Source organism: Aricia agestis, chromosome 1 (assembly GCF_905147365.1).
Source record: "Aricia agestis chromosome 1, ilAriAges1.1, whole genome shotgun sequence".
NCBI classification, from domain to species: domain Eukaryota; kingdom Metazoa; phylum Arthropoda; class Insecta; order Lepidoptera; family Lycaenidae; genus Aricia; species Aricia agestis.
The window spans coordinates 9,472,842-9,488,308 of NC_056406.1; the positions used below are offsets into that span (position 1 = coordinate 9,472,842).

Consider the following 15,467-nt stretch of genomic DNA (forward strand, 5'->3'; position numbering starts at 1 on the left):
GCGATTTGCGACGATTCGACTGTGCGCCAGTGTGAGACGAGTGTTAAGGTTGGGTTACCTCCAAAAGCGGCGCCGTCATGCAGCGGCCGCAATACAGCGGTGAACGTTGTCCATAATATAAGCAATATGGCGCGGTTTCCTAGAGAACGGTAATTGACACCGTTCTCTAGGAAACCCCGCCAATCGCTATACCGCCCACATTGACAACATTCCAGTGACGTCATGCACCGCTGCATCATGGCCGCCACACGACGGCACCGCTTTTAGAGGAAACCAGAGCTTTACAGAATTTCTATTAAGCCGGCCCCTAGACGAGCAATTTTATTGTCAATATCATGTATAGCCTACGAATAATAAAAACTAAGGAATCGTAACTCCCATACTATTACCGTTTTAAATTTGGTTCCTTTTGATCTGTCATGTAACGTCAGCCTAGTACCGCTCAAAGTCACCTAAATATTGCAAATGTATTGAAATGTGTAAGGTACACTTTTTTGACAAGTATTGTGTAGCATGTTTTTGACGGAGTTACTTTTCCTTAGTTTTTATTATTCGTAGTGTATAGCGTAATATTATGTTCTTTTGACAGTCTAGGGTTGATATTGAAGTTTGAACATCGCGTGCCTTCAACTAAGGGCGTTTGTGCACTACACGGATTTTTTACCATCCGGCGCGGCGCGGCATCTCGATTTCCTACCTTATTTATATGGCAAACGTGAAAGTCATGAACGCCGGACGGTAAAATTCCGTGTAGTACACAAACGCCCTAAGGCTGCGTTTCCACTGGAGATGAGCTAAGCTGCGTTGCGAGGAATGTGTTTTATAAGAACCAATAGAATCGTTGCGCTGAACGTGGTCAGGCAAATGAAGCGTTTCTATTGGTTCTTAATTAACACATTCCTCGCAACGCAACTTAGCTCATTGTCAAATAAACTGTTAAATAAAATTGATGCGTGATATTGACAACAAAATTGCTCCTCTAGAGGCCGGCTACTAATATTAATTAGGTATATATTTAAATGTCTTGTAGATTATAAAGTGTAGACCGTACGGTACTACATCTCACTAGCCTGCGTGTTCTAATTTTCATATTATTATCGATGATATTTAAGTCTATATTATGTTGTTTTTTGGTGTTAGTCAATACTAGCATTTACAGCCGGCTTCGCTCGTTCTCTATACTTCTGCTCACTAAAATGGCACACAACACATACGCCATCTACATGCTAAATCAAAGCTATGTAAGGGAAGGAAGAGGTGAAAAAATAAAAAAAATGCCACCACAGAGCAGCAAGCTTCATTTCACTGAATGTATTTTCAATAAAATCATAATTTTTTCACTTGTTAGGTATTGTCCATATCATGTCTAACTATATGTAGTATTTACACATCGCCCGCTAATGATTTGCGCGACTTTAAAAAATGAAAAAAGTGAAAAATATTGAACACCTATTAAAAGCTAAAATTAATAATAACTATCTAAGTTAGACGTATAAAGAGGTTTCATATAATATATACTTTTTGTTATAAAACGACACTTCCAATGTTCAAAACGGCAGTCGATCGCCCGGAAACGCGGTAAGTCTTATCACAAATGCAGTAGTCGTGTTTCGCGAAGCGGATTGCACTCGCGGCCCCGGACGGGCCTCAATTAAAAGCCTACTTAAGTTACAAAAAGAAGTTCCGAGCGATCTTTACAATGTTAAAAGTTTCCGAACGAAACTCTTTTCGGTTGAGCAGGGGGCTCGCACCGAGAGCAGTTTCACTCGGAGTTCCTCCTATCGTAGTACTAATTAGTTCAGCCGACGTCCGCGAGCGCGGGCCGGTACTAGGAGCACAGCTTGGCAAAAGAGAGTAGAGAAAATTATGGCGTCACTATCACAATAATTATCGTGACCACCGATATGTCACATACAAATTATAACTATATAATACATATTGCATAATAATGCACCATTTAATTCTAAATAACGATTTGTTATCGTCTAAGCCTTTTCAGGCGTCGACGGAGCTCGAGTCGCGAACGATCACAAAAACTTCGATACAAAGAGCGATGACACATTACTCTGTTACGAATACTCTATTCCCGTAATCTTTTTTCCCAGGCTGTATGCACTATGCAGGCCGCCCGCGGCCACACCCGTACAGTTTAGTTTTAATTCCTATATTATAGTAGCATACAATAATTAATTTTATCAGCGATCAGAGACTTCGATATCGGGGCACCTACGCTCGAGGAGAAAATTCTAAAAAAGAAAATTCTCTCCTCGACTTATTCTCGAATGAAAGACTATCGAATTGGACAGTATTGAAGCGGCATATTATATCGACTTATCAGCTATCGACATCTCGTGGCCACGTATATAAACATCGATTGCACTCTTATCAACTATGTATTCGATTGGTGTTGCCGCTTTACACACAGTAGGAACTTCATCTCTATTGCACTCGAATGTATCGCCGGTTCGCTCTCACTCCGCGAGCTCGATAGAGACGGCGACAAATCGGTTCAGCCCAAGACAAACAGTGTACGATCACACTACATACTGTATAATATTCAAATGACAATCACTACTTAGAAGTACCCGCCGCTTTTTGTACTTACACACTAGAATCATAGAATCATTACACAAATAAACTGCATACCAATACATAACATAACATAAGGAAAACAATCCAATATAATGAATACTATAAGTATTTGAAAACAATTCAAAACGGTGGAATCGATAAGCAATATTTAGGGTAGAAATAAACATAACAACGCTACTAGTAACACTCGGTCTCCATGAACATTTTAGTAGTTAAAGTTTATTATAAATATAAGTGTTAATATAGTTAACGTAGAGAATTTACGGACTCATTTCGGGATAATGGACCCTAGTCGTCGTTGTACTTTTAGCACCCTGGTTAGCGAATAGTAGGAGTAGACCACGAGTGATGGAAGAGTACGGATTACAGATACGGGACTATTATTATCTTAGCAAGCGACGGAAACGGCAGATCTATATTATCATTGTAGCACACTTTTGATCTAAAACTAATAAATTTTTTGCTCGTGGTATATTCTACACAGATTTTTTGTTATAGGGTGATTATATTCCTATTTTTACAATGTACCTAATTTGTTTTCTATAATACTATAGTGAGATGAAAAATAGGAAGAACTCTAAGGTTGCATGTGCGGCGGCAGTCTTACTGTTCAAGAGTTTACATCGAACCGCCCTCGGAAGGAGCTTCGGCCTCCGACCCGCCTTGGAAAATAATAGATTAATTATCATCGCTTGTACGTTTAAGGTCGTTCGGGTCATCGGCGGGCGGGGCTCCGAGCGAGAGGCGCGCGACTACGTGGGGGTCAGACTTTGAGGGGGGGCGGCTAGAGCGGGCGGCGCGGTCAGGCGGGGGCGGGCTGCGGCGTGTGCGGCGCAGGCGGCGCGGCGGGGGCGGCGGGCGCGGGGGGCGCAGCCGGCGACGCGGGGGGCTCACCGCGGGGCTCGGCCTCCGCCTCGGGCTCGGGCTCCGGCGCTCGCGCCTCGTACGCGTACGGCCGATAGGGGCGGTACAGCAGCGGCGGCGGCAGCGCGCGCGGCAGGCCGTACGGCGCGGGCGCGGCGGCGGGCGGCGGCACCACTGCAGCCCCGTGCAGGCTTCTCTCCTTCTCTCTCGCCGCTCTCTCTCGCTCACGTTCACGTTGCTCCTTCTCGCGTTGCTCGCGCTCTCTGAAAAGTAAAGTAAGTAATCGTGTAAAAGTTACGTTGCTCAAATAATATTATGCTCATTACATCGGATAAAGAAAAAATATCTCACCTTTCTCTTTCCCTCTCCCGTTCTCTTTCCCGCTGGAGCGCTATCTCCTTCTCGCGGTCCTCGTGTATGGGGTGGGGCGGGTGGGCGTGCGAGTGCGCGTGAGGGGCGTGCGGCGCGTGCGGCGGGTGGGGGACGTGCGGGGCGTGTGGCGCATGCGCGTGGGGCGCGTGCGGCACGAGCGGCAGGGGCGGGGCCAGCGGCGGGTAGAGCGCGTACGGCGGCAGCCAGCCCACGCCCATGCCGACGCCGACGCCGCCCCGGAACACTCTTTCCAGGTACATTTGCTCTTCCGCCGCTAGTCTGAAGTAAACATAGTTTGTCAGTTTATATTATAATCTAATTCTGGTCGTCACAAAAAAAACATTGAATGTGATCGCTCGAAACAAATATACAAACCTGTATTGCAGCGCTGCGCTGGAGTAGAGCGAGGGATGCGCGTATGGGGAGTACGCAGCCGAGTCCAGCAACGGGAACGTAGCCGCGGGGTGGGATAATCTGAAGGATAAAAGGTGTTCATAGTTACTTAGAAAGTATTTTTTAATTTATTTCATGAATTATTTTATAAACAGACTCCTTTCTGAACACACTTATCGAGGTTACTCCCTAATTTCATCCAGCATAGCTGAAGGCTAATAAAATGGGTGTTAATAGTAACGGCAGGAGGGGACTCACCTATCGTCAGGTCTGTAGGGCTGGAAGCCGCTGGCGGGCAGGTGGTGGGGCGAGGCGCGCTTGGCGGGCGCGGGCGGCGGCTTGTCCTTGTCGCGCTCGGCGGGCGCGCTCGCGGCACCGCTCGTCGCACCTGCACACTCGCGCGGTCAGACCGAATGCTACGTCGTCACACCGACGACGCGAACCACGATATAGCGGCTGACACTACAGTCTCACACCTCAAACGTAGTGTGTTACGTTGCATCTCGCTCTATCGCTTTTACGCGGTTCGCGACGTCCGTGTGCGGTTAACGATATGATATTCACTGAGTACTGTGTAATACCGTATTTATAAAATACTAGGTATAACATTCGCCAAGGCGAAGCTATCGTTATTGCGACTTATCGTGAGACGTGAATCACAATTTTGTTACTCATTAGCAGTGGCGGATTTACAAATTTGCCGCCTGTAGGTTAATTTAATTTTTTGTCGCCCCTATAACTTTCGACCTTTGAAATTCAATACGTTAGTTTATAGTTCACAATCATATCCCACCAAAAACATTTTTTTTAATTTTTGCTGAGACGACCACACAAAGTTTCATAAGGTTTTACTAGTATGTAGAATTTGTTTAAGTTAGGGTCAGTAGAGTTAGGCCGTGTAGATTCAGAAGCTTGGCTCTACATGAGATCTCACATCTTTTTCACAGGATAAACCGTAAACCTTATGTGGTCGTCTCGGCAATATTTTACAAGAAATGTTTTGGTGGAATTTTTTATTTCTGTAAGATAAAAAATGGAGCTAAATTTTCCGCCACTCTAAATCTGCCGCCCTAGGCTCCAGCCTACTTAGCCTATTGGTAAATCCGCCACTTTTTCTACCTACTATTGACTAATGAGTCATTAACTCATTAGTCAATAGTAGGTAGAAAAAGGTAAGAAACTCAGTAACTGACTTTGGCCTTTTATTTGTAACTATTTAATAAAAATATTTAGGTGATAGATGCAAGAATGTAAATGTTGTTAGAAGTCGCGATGACGATATGCTTTTGCGCAAAAGGCATAGAAAGAAGACAATAATTATTAAATATTATTAAAAACAAGGAGTTCACATTAGTAGACAGTAGGTAAAGGTTAAAAAGACAATGGAAATATTATTTTTAACTCTTAAAATAACAATGTTTCATTTTCTATACAAAATCATAGGAGTGTAATAAAAATATACATTACTTATGTTAAGTTTAAAAACAACACAATAAAATTAATACAGAGCAATCTATAAAATAAGTTTTATCATATAATATCTGAAAATTAAAATCGTTAGACAATATCACAATCAAGTAAATAGGTACCTAAGTACAATCCATAGCTTACTATTGAATTTTGATATATATTTTTAACCCTAACCGACACGTAGATACGCAGTTTGTACGTAATATTCGCACTAACAATTAACTTTTTATGGACGGGATAACCCAACAAGTGTAGTTCGTCGTTTTAAAATGAAAACAAAATATTTGAGCAATGTTAAAATATCTAAAAACACCGGCATCTTATCTACGCGGCTGCAGGCAGCGCAGGACATTTACTTGGCACGCTAATTTAAAATGAATTTGGCACGCTATGACAGTAAGAGCCGGGACACAAAAACACGATACGACGTCGTGTCGTACCACGACGCGGCGTCGTTTCACGATGCGACGTCGTGTCGTAAGAATCTACGACGCGACGTCGTAACGTGCCACGATACACCGCACGACGTCGCGTCGTAGAAACTCACGTAGAAATTCAATGATAAGTTTCTACGACGCGACGTCGTACGACGTCGTAGAAGCTCATCATTGAATTGGCCGTGCTACAATTGTCTCCCTTGAGATGGAGACATTGGCATTACTGTTGACGGTGCAGTATCTTAGGTAGCACGAATATTAAATTTGGCGTTAGATTCAAAATATTAGTCATTTGCAATCTAACACAAACTCCTTAGCAACAGCTGTGCTGATGTCGTTTAGATCCGATGCCAGTCTAAGACCCACTTGCGCCAGACTGGGTCAAAGTAAACAGCAGATTGGATATCTCGAAATCCTCCTCATTTGCATTAATAAATGTATCATATTTATAAAAGAGAAGGTATCATAATATGATATTCCCTTTTGTAAATATTATTATTATTTTATAAAGGCTAAGGTTATTTCTACACTGTAACAACTCAGTCTGGCACATGTTGGCCTAGTATTTCAACATTGCTCTTGCGGAGGAGGGAAGGGGGAGGCAAGCGTCACTCACCGTCCTTGGCGTCCGGTCCGGCGTTCTTGGCCAGCGTGCGGAGCGCGGCCGCGAACGGACCGCCCTTGTTCGGGGCTATGTCCGTCCGCTTGGCGATCTTACTCGCGCTCACACCTGGAAAGATGGAGAAACAGACGTTAGTTTTCTAGTTAAGATACGACTTCTTAAAGTAGCTTAAATTACTAAAAAATGTAATTGCTTAGGAGGGGATTGGTTCCTGAGAAAAGTCTACAGAAACCTTACTTAAAGTATTCTTAAAATATCCGTTTGATTGTTTTAGAAGTGAAAACATTTTTATTTACACCTTTATATTATAACTTATACCAAGGGTACCTAGTTCTAGGTACAAAACTACAAACATACTTCGAATACTTCCTTCTAGAAGTTTAGCATTAATTACTGGCGCGGAGCAATCCCGCAGCTTGATGAATTGTGTCACGAAGTACTGAATACCCTCCGGTGGGGTCAGAGGCAATTGACTCCATTGCTATGTGTCGCACTAACTCATCCGACGGTACTCGGTGTAACGTTTCCTTTAGACGTTGACAGAGGGCGGTATTTGAAATTTGAAATCGATATACCTACTCCTAAAGGGCTCTCTCCACGTTAGTCTGTTATGGGCAACCATGATTGCAACACCGACTTATGGCATGCGAAAACGTAAACGATATTGGATAGTAGAGTCAGAAACGAATGTCACTTTTGTAATCGCTTTTCCTGGTTCATAATAATATGCCAAAGTACAGCAGCTGCATGGAATACACACAAAAGGTCTACTCGTGGGATACCCGGTAAAAAAAAACAATTACAAAATCTTCATTGTCTCTTACAAACGCTAAGCAAATTCAAGTGATTCTGAAACGGGTACTCCGGAAGCTTTGTCGCGCAACTCTTAATTGCGGGGTCAGGCGGGCCGGGTCCAATTGACCCCGGCACAATGGACCGCACTAATTCATTGGACCTCGCTAGCCGTCCCCACTCAACGAATGCCAATTTGTTGACACATCCACTCCGCAGTTTTATCAATACCGCCTCGCGCCGGTTTCGCGCAAACAATTCAACGATTGCGAAATTAATTCCATCATACTTTATAGGTACTGTTTGGACGCACAAGGCTCGATTCACAATATGCGTCCCCGCGCGAATGAGCGATTTAACTGTACACCACGAGATCACGAGTAATTATTGATGTGTGTAAATAGCGGCGCGTTCTAAATCGAGCCTGAGCAGATGGCGGTCCTGGAAGAAGGATAGTTTAGTCGGGCTATGTTAAAGACCAGCCGACAGATGATAGTAACATTAAATTGATATAACCCGGCCGAATCATAGAGTCATGCCATCTAATGGTACCATTCATGCATCGTTAACAACAAACGTGACTTTCAAGAAGTTAGTGAATATTCAAATGATTAAAAGCAAGTAATTATTTTCATGCAATTACTTTTTCGTAGCATCGCCGTAGCAGCTGTAGAGGCTCTACGACCTACGATAACACTTTCAAATAGTTCATAAATGTTTGTAATTTTTATTATAAACATTTCGAGCTTGGAACGCTTTCTACCAGATTATGGTGAAACCAAATGTAAGGGTTAGTTAGTGACTTTAACTTTTAAGACAATATTTGTATTAGTTTCATTATTCATATACATAACATAATGTTCAATTGTATCGTTTTACTACGAAAAGTAATGAAGTAAACGGCACCTCCATGATGATGAATACAACAAACAATATGTACGTACAAGTATGTTTAGATCGCATTTATTAATACGGCAGTTCAAACAGTGGTCAGAGCAGTTAACCTCCCGCTTGACTCCATTACGGGGCGCTCCGCACTCCCTAATGAGATGAGAGATATCGTTATGGTCTCCACTCTAATGAACAATTGTACTGATACCTATTGGTTAACCGCAATCAAAAGCCTAAGGAACCGTTTCATTACTTGCTGATAAAGTGCCGGGAGTGGTGGATAGCCTATCCGGCGCTTATCAGGAAGTGGTGAAACAGGCTTCAGAAATTTATAGGCAAAATTATCGATGTATTCTAGGGTTGCTGAGGATTCCTCTTCCTCTTCCTCATAATGAGGAAGTTCCGCAATATTTTGGGTTCCTCAACCGTTACCGCATCCTCATAAATAAAAATACAAAAATCCTCTTCCGCTATCGCTTCCTCAAAATTTAAGAGGAATTTATGAGGAATTTCACTGCGCATGCGCGTCGCGTATCCGATCGGCAACGCACACGCCAGAGCGCGATGCCGGACCGAACGGGCGAGCGAGACCTCCCCTCTCGCCACCCGCGCTGTTCCTTGCTTGTTTGTTTTAATTTGACATACCTATTAGCAAGCGTTGTTTTGTTTACGCATGTACGCAGCTACGCACGCATTGCGAATAATCCAATAATTTGATTTATTTTATCGAAAATCGAAATTAGACCGAAGTGTAGTGCTATATCAGGTGTCCCCAGCCTTTTTTCTCCACTGCCCACTTTGAGAACAAAATATGTTTTAGCGCCCCCATTGTTTCACGGTTCACCTACTCTATTTTCCTAATTTAAAGTAAAAGGCATTTGCCACAAATTTGTCGGTAATATTAGCCCCCCCAGCCTCTACAAAACGCCGCCATTTTTTCTGAGTCCCACACTACCCCCCTTTAGATTCAGCGCCCACAAGGGGGCGTTATTGCCTCTTGACGTACTTCCTCTTCCGCTTCCTCATCCGCATCCTCTAAATTTGCGCGTGACAATTCCTCTTCCTCCTCCTCTTCCTCATAATCACTTCCTCAACAACCCTAATGTATTCAAACTATACTTCAGAGTTCAGCATCTAGTGATAAGTAGTTTTTAATATATTGTATAATGTATTGTAAAATCTCTAAATTCGATTTTCGCAACACTAATCTCCGTTCAGTGAACTTGTTCAATGCGTAGATGTTATTACGAGCGCGCACGAGCAGGACAGCCTGAAAATTGCCCTCTTGTTATATTATGAAAATTTAATTACTCAGCAATCTTCTAATTTAATGCACAAAATTTTATTAAATAGTAATACAATTTTGTGCAGTAAATTAGAAGATTGCTGAGTCAACGCTTGTAAGTCTTAACGACTCTCTTTTTTTCAACACGGAAAACGAGAGGCAACATGATATTATTATATTGACTTTACCAGACGCACGTAAGCAACATAATATTTCGTACCGTAAAGTTTACATATAGGGCAGATTGCCACCGTTGAGTGGCCTCACGTCAATGCACTTCCACTTGCGTTACTTATTTACCTCTGAAAGGAACTTTATGGCAACTACATAAGGGTCATTTTCATAGAAACTGTGTTGAAAGAGCCCTGGACTGTATGAGGGGACGGGTCACGGGACCCATTTGACGCTGGACTGCACTATAAACATAGTATAAGCAGGCCTGTCCCACTCGCGCCTTTAGGTATCGAACTGCAAGTACCCCTTTAAAGGGGCAGATCACAAGGGACTCACAAGCGAGCGGTGACGCGCGCGCAAGATTTTTTCGTCGCATATATCTACGTACTGATTTAACCGCTGTGACAGAATCATTATTAATCTGATAAATATGAACAATTGAAAAAAGTCAAAGAAATATTTCAATAAAGTAATTTAAAACTTCAAAATACAAAAAAAATGTTAAAAAAATACACAAACATAGCAAATAAACCAATTTGTTACAAACAAACCGCATACTACACATTAGTATTTAAACATAGTAACACAAGTTACTATGTTTAAGTTGTAAAAAATTCCTGACCAGCTCCTACACTATAATCGAATATAAAACTATTATAAAATATACGTTGGGTTACTAAAATTTGATTATTACTATAAAAAAGTTTGCTATTAGTAGCTTTAGTAATTAAAAGAAGATTATTTTATTTTCTAAAAGGTGACAATCTTGATTTCGTCAGAAAGGGTACCTCTTACGCGATAGAAAGAGAGCGCACATGTAGGCAAATATAATTGTAGGCACCTAGCACTGCGCGGTCGGAATTTGAAATTTATAGTATCGCAACAAGAGTTGTTATTTTTTTAAACGGGTTTCACGAGTTGGACTTCTGTTGGTACTACTAATATATTATATTCTGTGGTATAAGTAAATATATACAGTAGAGTAACTCAGCCGCATCCTTAAAATCCAACTCGCTCAACATAGAGAGACAAATGACAATGTTAATGAGGTGTACAGCAAAATTGCAATATTTTCGTCATTCCAACGTCTGTATAAAGATGGTCTACTGTACATTATTTATATTGTGCAGTCCCACGCTGTACCAATCATTTGATTGCGGAAGCGAATGTCACTTATGAAGATTGCAATTTAACTTGAGTGTTGCTAACTTTGTTCGGTTTTGTGCCTATGACTACTAGACGTAGCCGATCTAAATGAATTTTGTGGTCACTTATTTAGTTCGCAGTAATTCTTTGCGTGTAACTTATTAATAAAGATAAAGCGAATTATCGCTTACTTGACATTTTATAGTAACGAATAAATAACTAATAATAGCCATTTGACATTCTATAGGACTTTCAACGACATAATATGTATATTTTAATAACAAGGCTACTTTTGCTTTAGCTTCTACCGTTCCTAAACCTATAAAGTCCGAAGTCGCTATATCATAATAAACGGAGTGAGCACGTCTGTACATATCTGTGAAGGGGTTGGAGGAGTAATTAATTCCGTCTGAAGCGCTAATTTCACTGGGAGCACCCTCTGCCCCCGTCTCGACTAACGCGATAACATTATAATATTGCCAGTTCGCGACACTCCACTTGTCATATTCCTGGCATATTATTCAATCTTTATGCCGTAAAAGGAAATGCATATTTTTATGTTTTATTTTAACACACAACCTATAAATAATAATCGGCACTATCAGACGAAATGTCCATAATACTCCATGCCCTACCCACCGATTTCACTAGAGATCACGAAAGTCTTATCTAACAGAGAGAAAAGTTGGAGAACAAATCTAAGTTAAACAATAATAATTAGAGCTACGCTTTTGTTTTTTCTTCATTATTTTCAGACCCAAAAACATCCTGAGCGATTAAGTCTCAAAATAAACAATCGGTAGTGGGAATATGAGCGGGTGTCGCATCTGAAAGCTATAATGTTTTAACAGCGCGCGCGCGGCGGTGAAATCTGTTTATGCGGCATTAGGAACCGCAGACGGCACCGATTTATAATCGGTGGCCCGCCGACAGATCCGCGCCGGGGCTGTTTCACATTGAACGCCTTTTAATACCGACACTGGATTATTCAGATGTTCTTAACTTTACTAAGAATGGTAGATTAAAAGTGTATAAATACTGAAAAATCAAAAGATAGAGATTTCACTCAGGCATTATTCACATACCTTGAAAGACAGGATCATTTAGACACTGCACTCTACTTAGGAGCGATTGAGTATTTAATAACTAAGAACGTAAAAAAACCTCACCATCGCTTGATAAGAGATTCAGATACTTAAACTATGAAACTATTCACATAATATTAGTAAGTATCGATATTTCGAGTGATTACTGATTTTATTTTTCCAGAAAATCCATCTCTCACAATCTCCGAATCGTTACTTATAAATCATCCTAACTGAAGCCACATTCCATCTGTTGTGAACCGCGTTTCATGTTTGGACGGTTGCCTGTAATTTGTCCGTATAACGAGCGCGCGAGTTTTTAACGTGCGCGGGCGCGGCAGTCGGCACTAAAATACTCCGCGACATCTGCTTCGCGTTGACGCCGCTGTCAATCAACCGCTCCTAACTCCATAAAATTCCGTCTCAACGCTGATTTAGAATTTTTTAATGTCCCTTCCAAAATAAAACTACGTGAGGGACGTTCAGTAGTCAGTATGAAACAAAATTAAGATATTTTTGGATTTGTGTGGTCTGTTTCTTGTTTATTATGAAGATGAATTAAATATGCCTGAATAAAATACTAGATAGTATGTAGATATATTACGTAGGTTTCTGACAAATTAAAGCCTTTCCTTTTTATGTAGCGTAAAACCAGTGTACCGCAATTTGTCGTGTCTCGTGAATATGACAAAAGGAAAGGCCCAAGTCTAGACTCGAGTCTGGAGTGCGATATTAAAAATGTTGATTGTAATACAAAACACGGCGAAGGGATGTAGACACACACACACAGCCCGGCACAACAAGTGTGCTGCGGCGGGCGGCCTGCGGGGCGGCGGCGGCTCGGGGTGCGAGCGAGTCGGCGCACGGACACTCTACATACACCGCGGTACGCGTCACGAGCGAAAAGCGGATCTATTTTTATTATTTTCGACTCCTAAAACTTCTCGGGACAATATTTTATTACTATAGCGATTTTGTCATGTAAAACTAGGGCAGAGCAGCCAAGCAGTCGCATGTCTAATCAAAGGTCAAATTGAAAGAACACGAATGACAATATTTGACATTTTCTAACCTAAATTAGGGCGTTTCGTGTTAAATGATACGCAACGCTGTAGTTGAATTCATCTTGTAGAAGACTAAAATAGAGGTTTAAATTAAGTACAAGAATTTTGTAATGGACCTAAACAAGCTAGATCTTAAATTTTCAAAAGAGCTTTTTTTAATCACTGGAAATATTGTGTACTGTAAACTGTGATGTAACATTTTACTATGTTACAGTAATCGCTACCGTTTGTATTTTGTACCACATAAAAGCGGCATCGTCTGCAAATTCCCATTACAAGCCAGCGGCGCACCACCCACCCCACTCGCCACCCGCACGCCAAACAAAAACTCAACAAATTGCTTACTTTTATGCCTACGCGATGAGCGCCTCTCAAATGCTGAATATGAATGGATAGCAAAATACCGTTACTTCATTAAGTCGTGAAAAGTGGTTTATGCTACAGTTTTTTTGCTGTCACGATGAGCGCATTTCCGTTTGTTAATTAGTCATTCAGTAGCGAGAAAAATCGGTCAACGGCAATTTGCGAGGCTCTTTTCAATTTATTATTTATATATGTCGTAGGATGATTTGATAAATCCGTGTTTTCGCGAAATCCCTAGAATTATCGCGAAAATTCTAGGGATTTCGCGAAAACACGGATTTATCAAATCATCCTACGACATATATATGTAAGTTATTTCAACTATCAAGTAATAAAAAACACAATCATGTAAACAGCTATAGGGTATGAAAAACGTTTATGTAAAATTTCGAATACTCTTGAGGCATAAACAGGCGATATAACGCTGCCAACTTCAGCGGGATCGAGTCGATTACAGTTCGTAATCGCCCACCCCCGCCACTTTTACGGAACAACATTTCATGAGCCCCGCAATAAAGTAAACGTCTAAACTACCGAGACCCCGCGCAAACCTCGCGGCCCCGCCGAGAGGGAGCCGAACGTAAACCGGCGCCGTATGCCGACAGCTCTCCCCGTGTTGGATGGGGTCATACGACCTTTCAGTTTGCACGGAATCAATTTCTCCATCGGCACCCTCTCGACGCGATGTCGGCTCTACGACCGCGCGATAGAGATCAATTTTCGTGTTCACGGATTTCTGTAAGATTATCTTTAACTTGTTAGGGTAATACATGATTTGCGGCGTCTATAGGATGAGATTTTGCGCTCGGGTTGAGAGAGGTTTATTTATTACGAGGTCTATTGTTCAGTGTGACGCTATATTTCGGCCGGGGTCAATTAAGCGAGGGTTACAATAGGGTCCGCGTTTCACACCGACAAACTTTAGTATTTTGTTAAAATTGGATCGTTGACAAATTTCTTACTGTTAAGTTAACGAGAAGTTTCGTGAAATGGTTTCCAATAAGGGACGTTTTATTTGTTAACGTCGGGAATTTCGGGCATTGTGATTTTCTCCTGAAACGTGCCGCGGAGGTAAGTAACCTCCTTGTATCACGGCGGTTACTTATCGCATACGGCGAGAGCATTCCCACCCCACCGGTCGGAGGCGAGGGTGGATTTTTTTATCGCCTCCGACGATCCACGGGATAAGGACATCCTTGCCGTTTTATACGGTTATCCGGTCGGGAGAAGGGTGACAACGCAATTTGAGAAAATTGGTATAGAGTGGGGTGAAGATAAAATCTCCACTTATTTCGGACGTCTACATAATAAATAGGTCGTTTTTCCTTTCATTTATTAGCACAAAAAACGACAAAGGACAATCACTGCTTTCGAGATGTTTTCAAGATCTGCTTTTTAAGTATTTCTAAGTAATGTAATCAGGAAAATCTTTTTTGTTTACAAGTGCATTACGCAATATACTCGTACCTTGGTTGTTAAATTGTACATACACGCTAGATTCTAGACTAAACTTTAGTGACAGGATATTTGTACAGTGAATTCAGGGTCATATTATCTAGACTTTTGGATTCTCATTACAACGTTTAGTAGCACAAACTTGATAACAATCTTATAAAAAAGGAATCTAATAAAAATCTCTTAATAAAAATGCGGCGTAACGGTATTAAGACAGAACAATATTAAAATACGAAGATTCCTTTATAAGCGAGGTTGGGGGTGAAACAGTTGACGTTATTAAGATAGACCGGCGTTGTTCGCAGATATTTTGCGGAGCGACTACAATTAACTCAGTTAGCTGAGACTAACGACGTTAGATAATTTAATTATGTTGCGGTATGTAACACGATCCAGAAGCTCGTAATATGATCCGCCTTGCGAGACAGCTGACGGCGTAAATAATTTGGGCGAGCATAATAG

At 41.6% G+C, this 15,467-nt stretch overlaps 1 protein-coding gene across 1 annotated transcript in view; it reads right to left on the reverse strand.

The window, feature by feature from the left end:
- Positions 1-3,394: 3,394 nt before the first annotated feature.
- Positions 3,395-15,467, reverse strand: part of LOC121731492 — a 146,456-nt gene continuing 134,383 nt past the window's right edge. Inside the window, exons 21-25 of the mRNA XM_042120927.1 lie at positions 6,745-6,858; positions 4,480-4,609; positions 4,204-4,302; positions 3,808-4,107; positions 3,395-3,719 (exon numbers count right to left, since the gene is read on the reverse strand). Coding sequence (XP_041976861.1) covers positions 3,395-3,719; positions 3,808-4,107; positions 4,204-4,302; positions 4,480-4,609; positions 6,745-6,858 — 968 coding nt within the window. The remainder of the gene's footprint in view (positions 3,720-3,807; positions 4,108-4,203; positions 4,303-4,479; positions 4,610-6,744; positions 6,859-15,467) is intronic.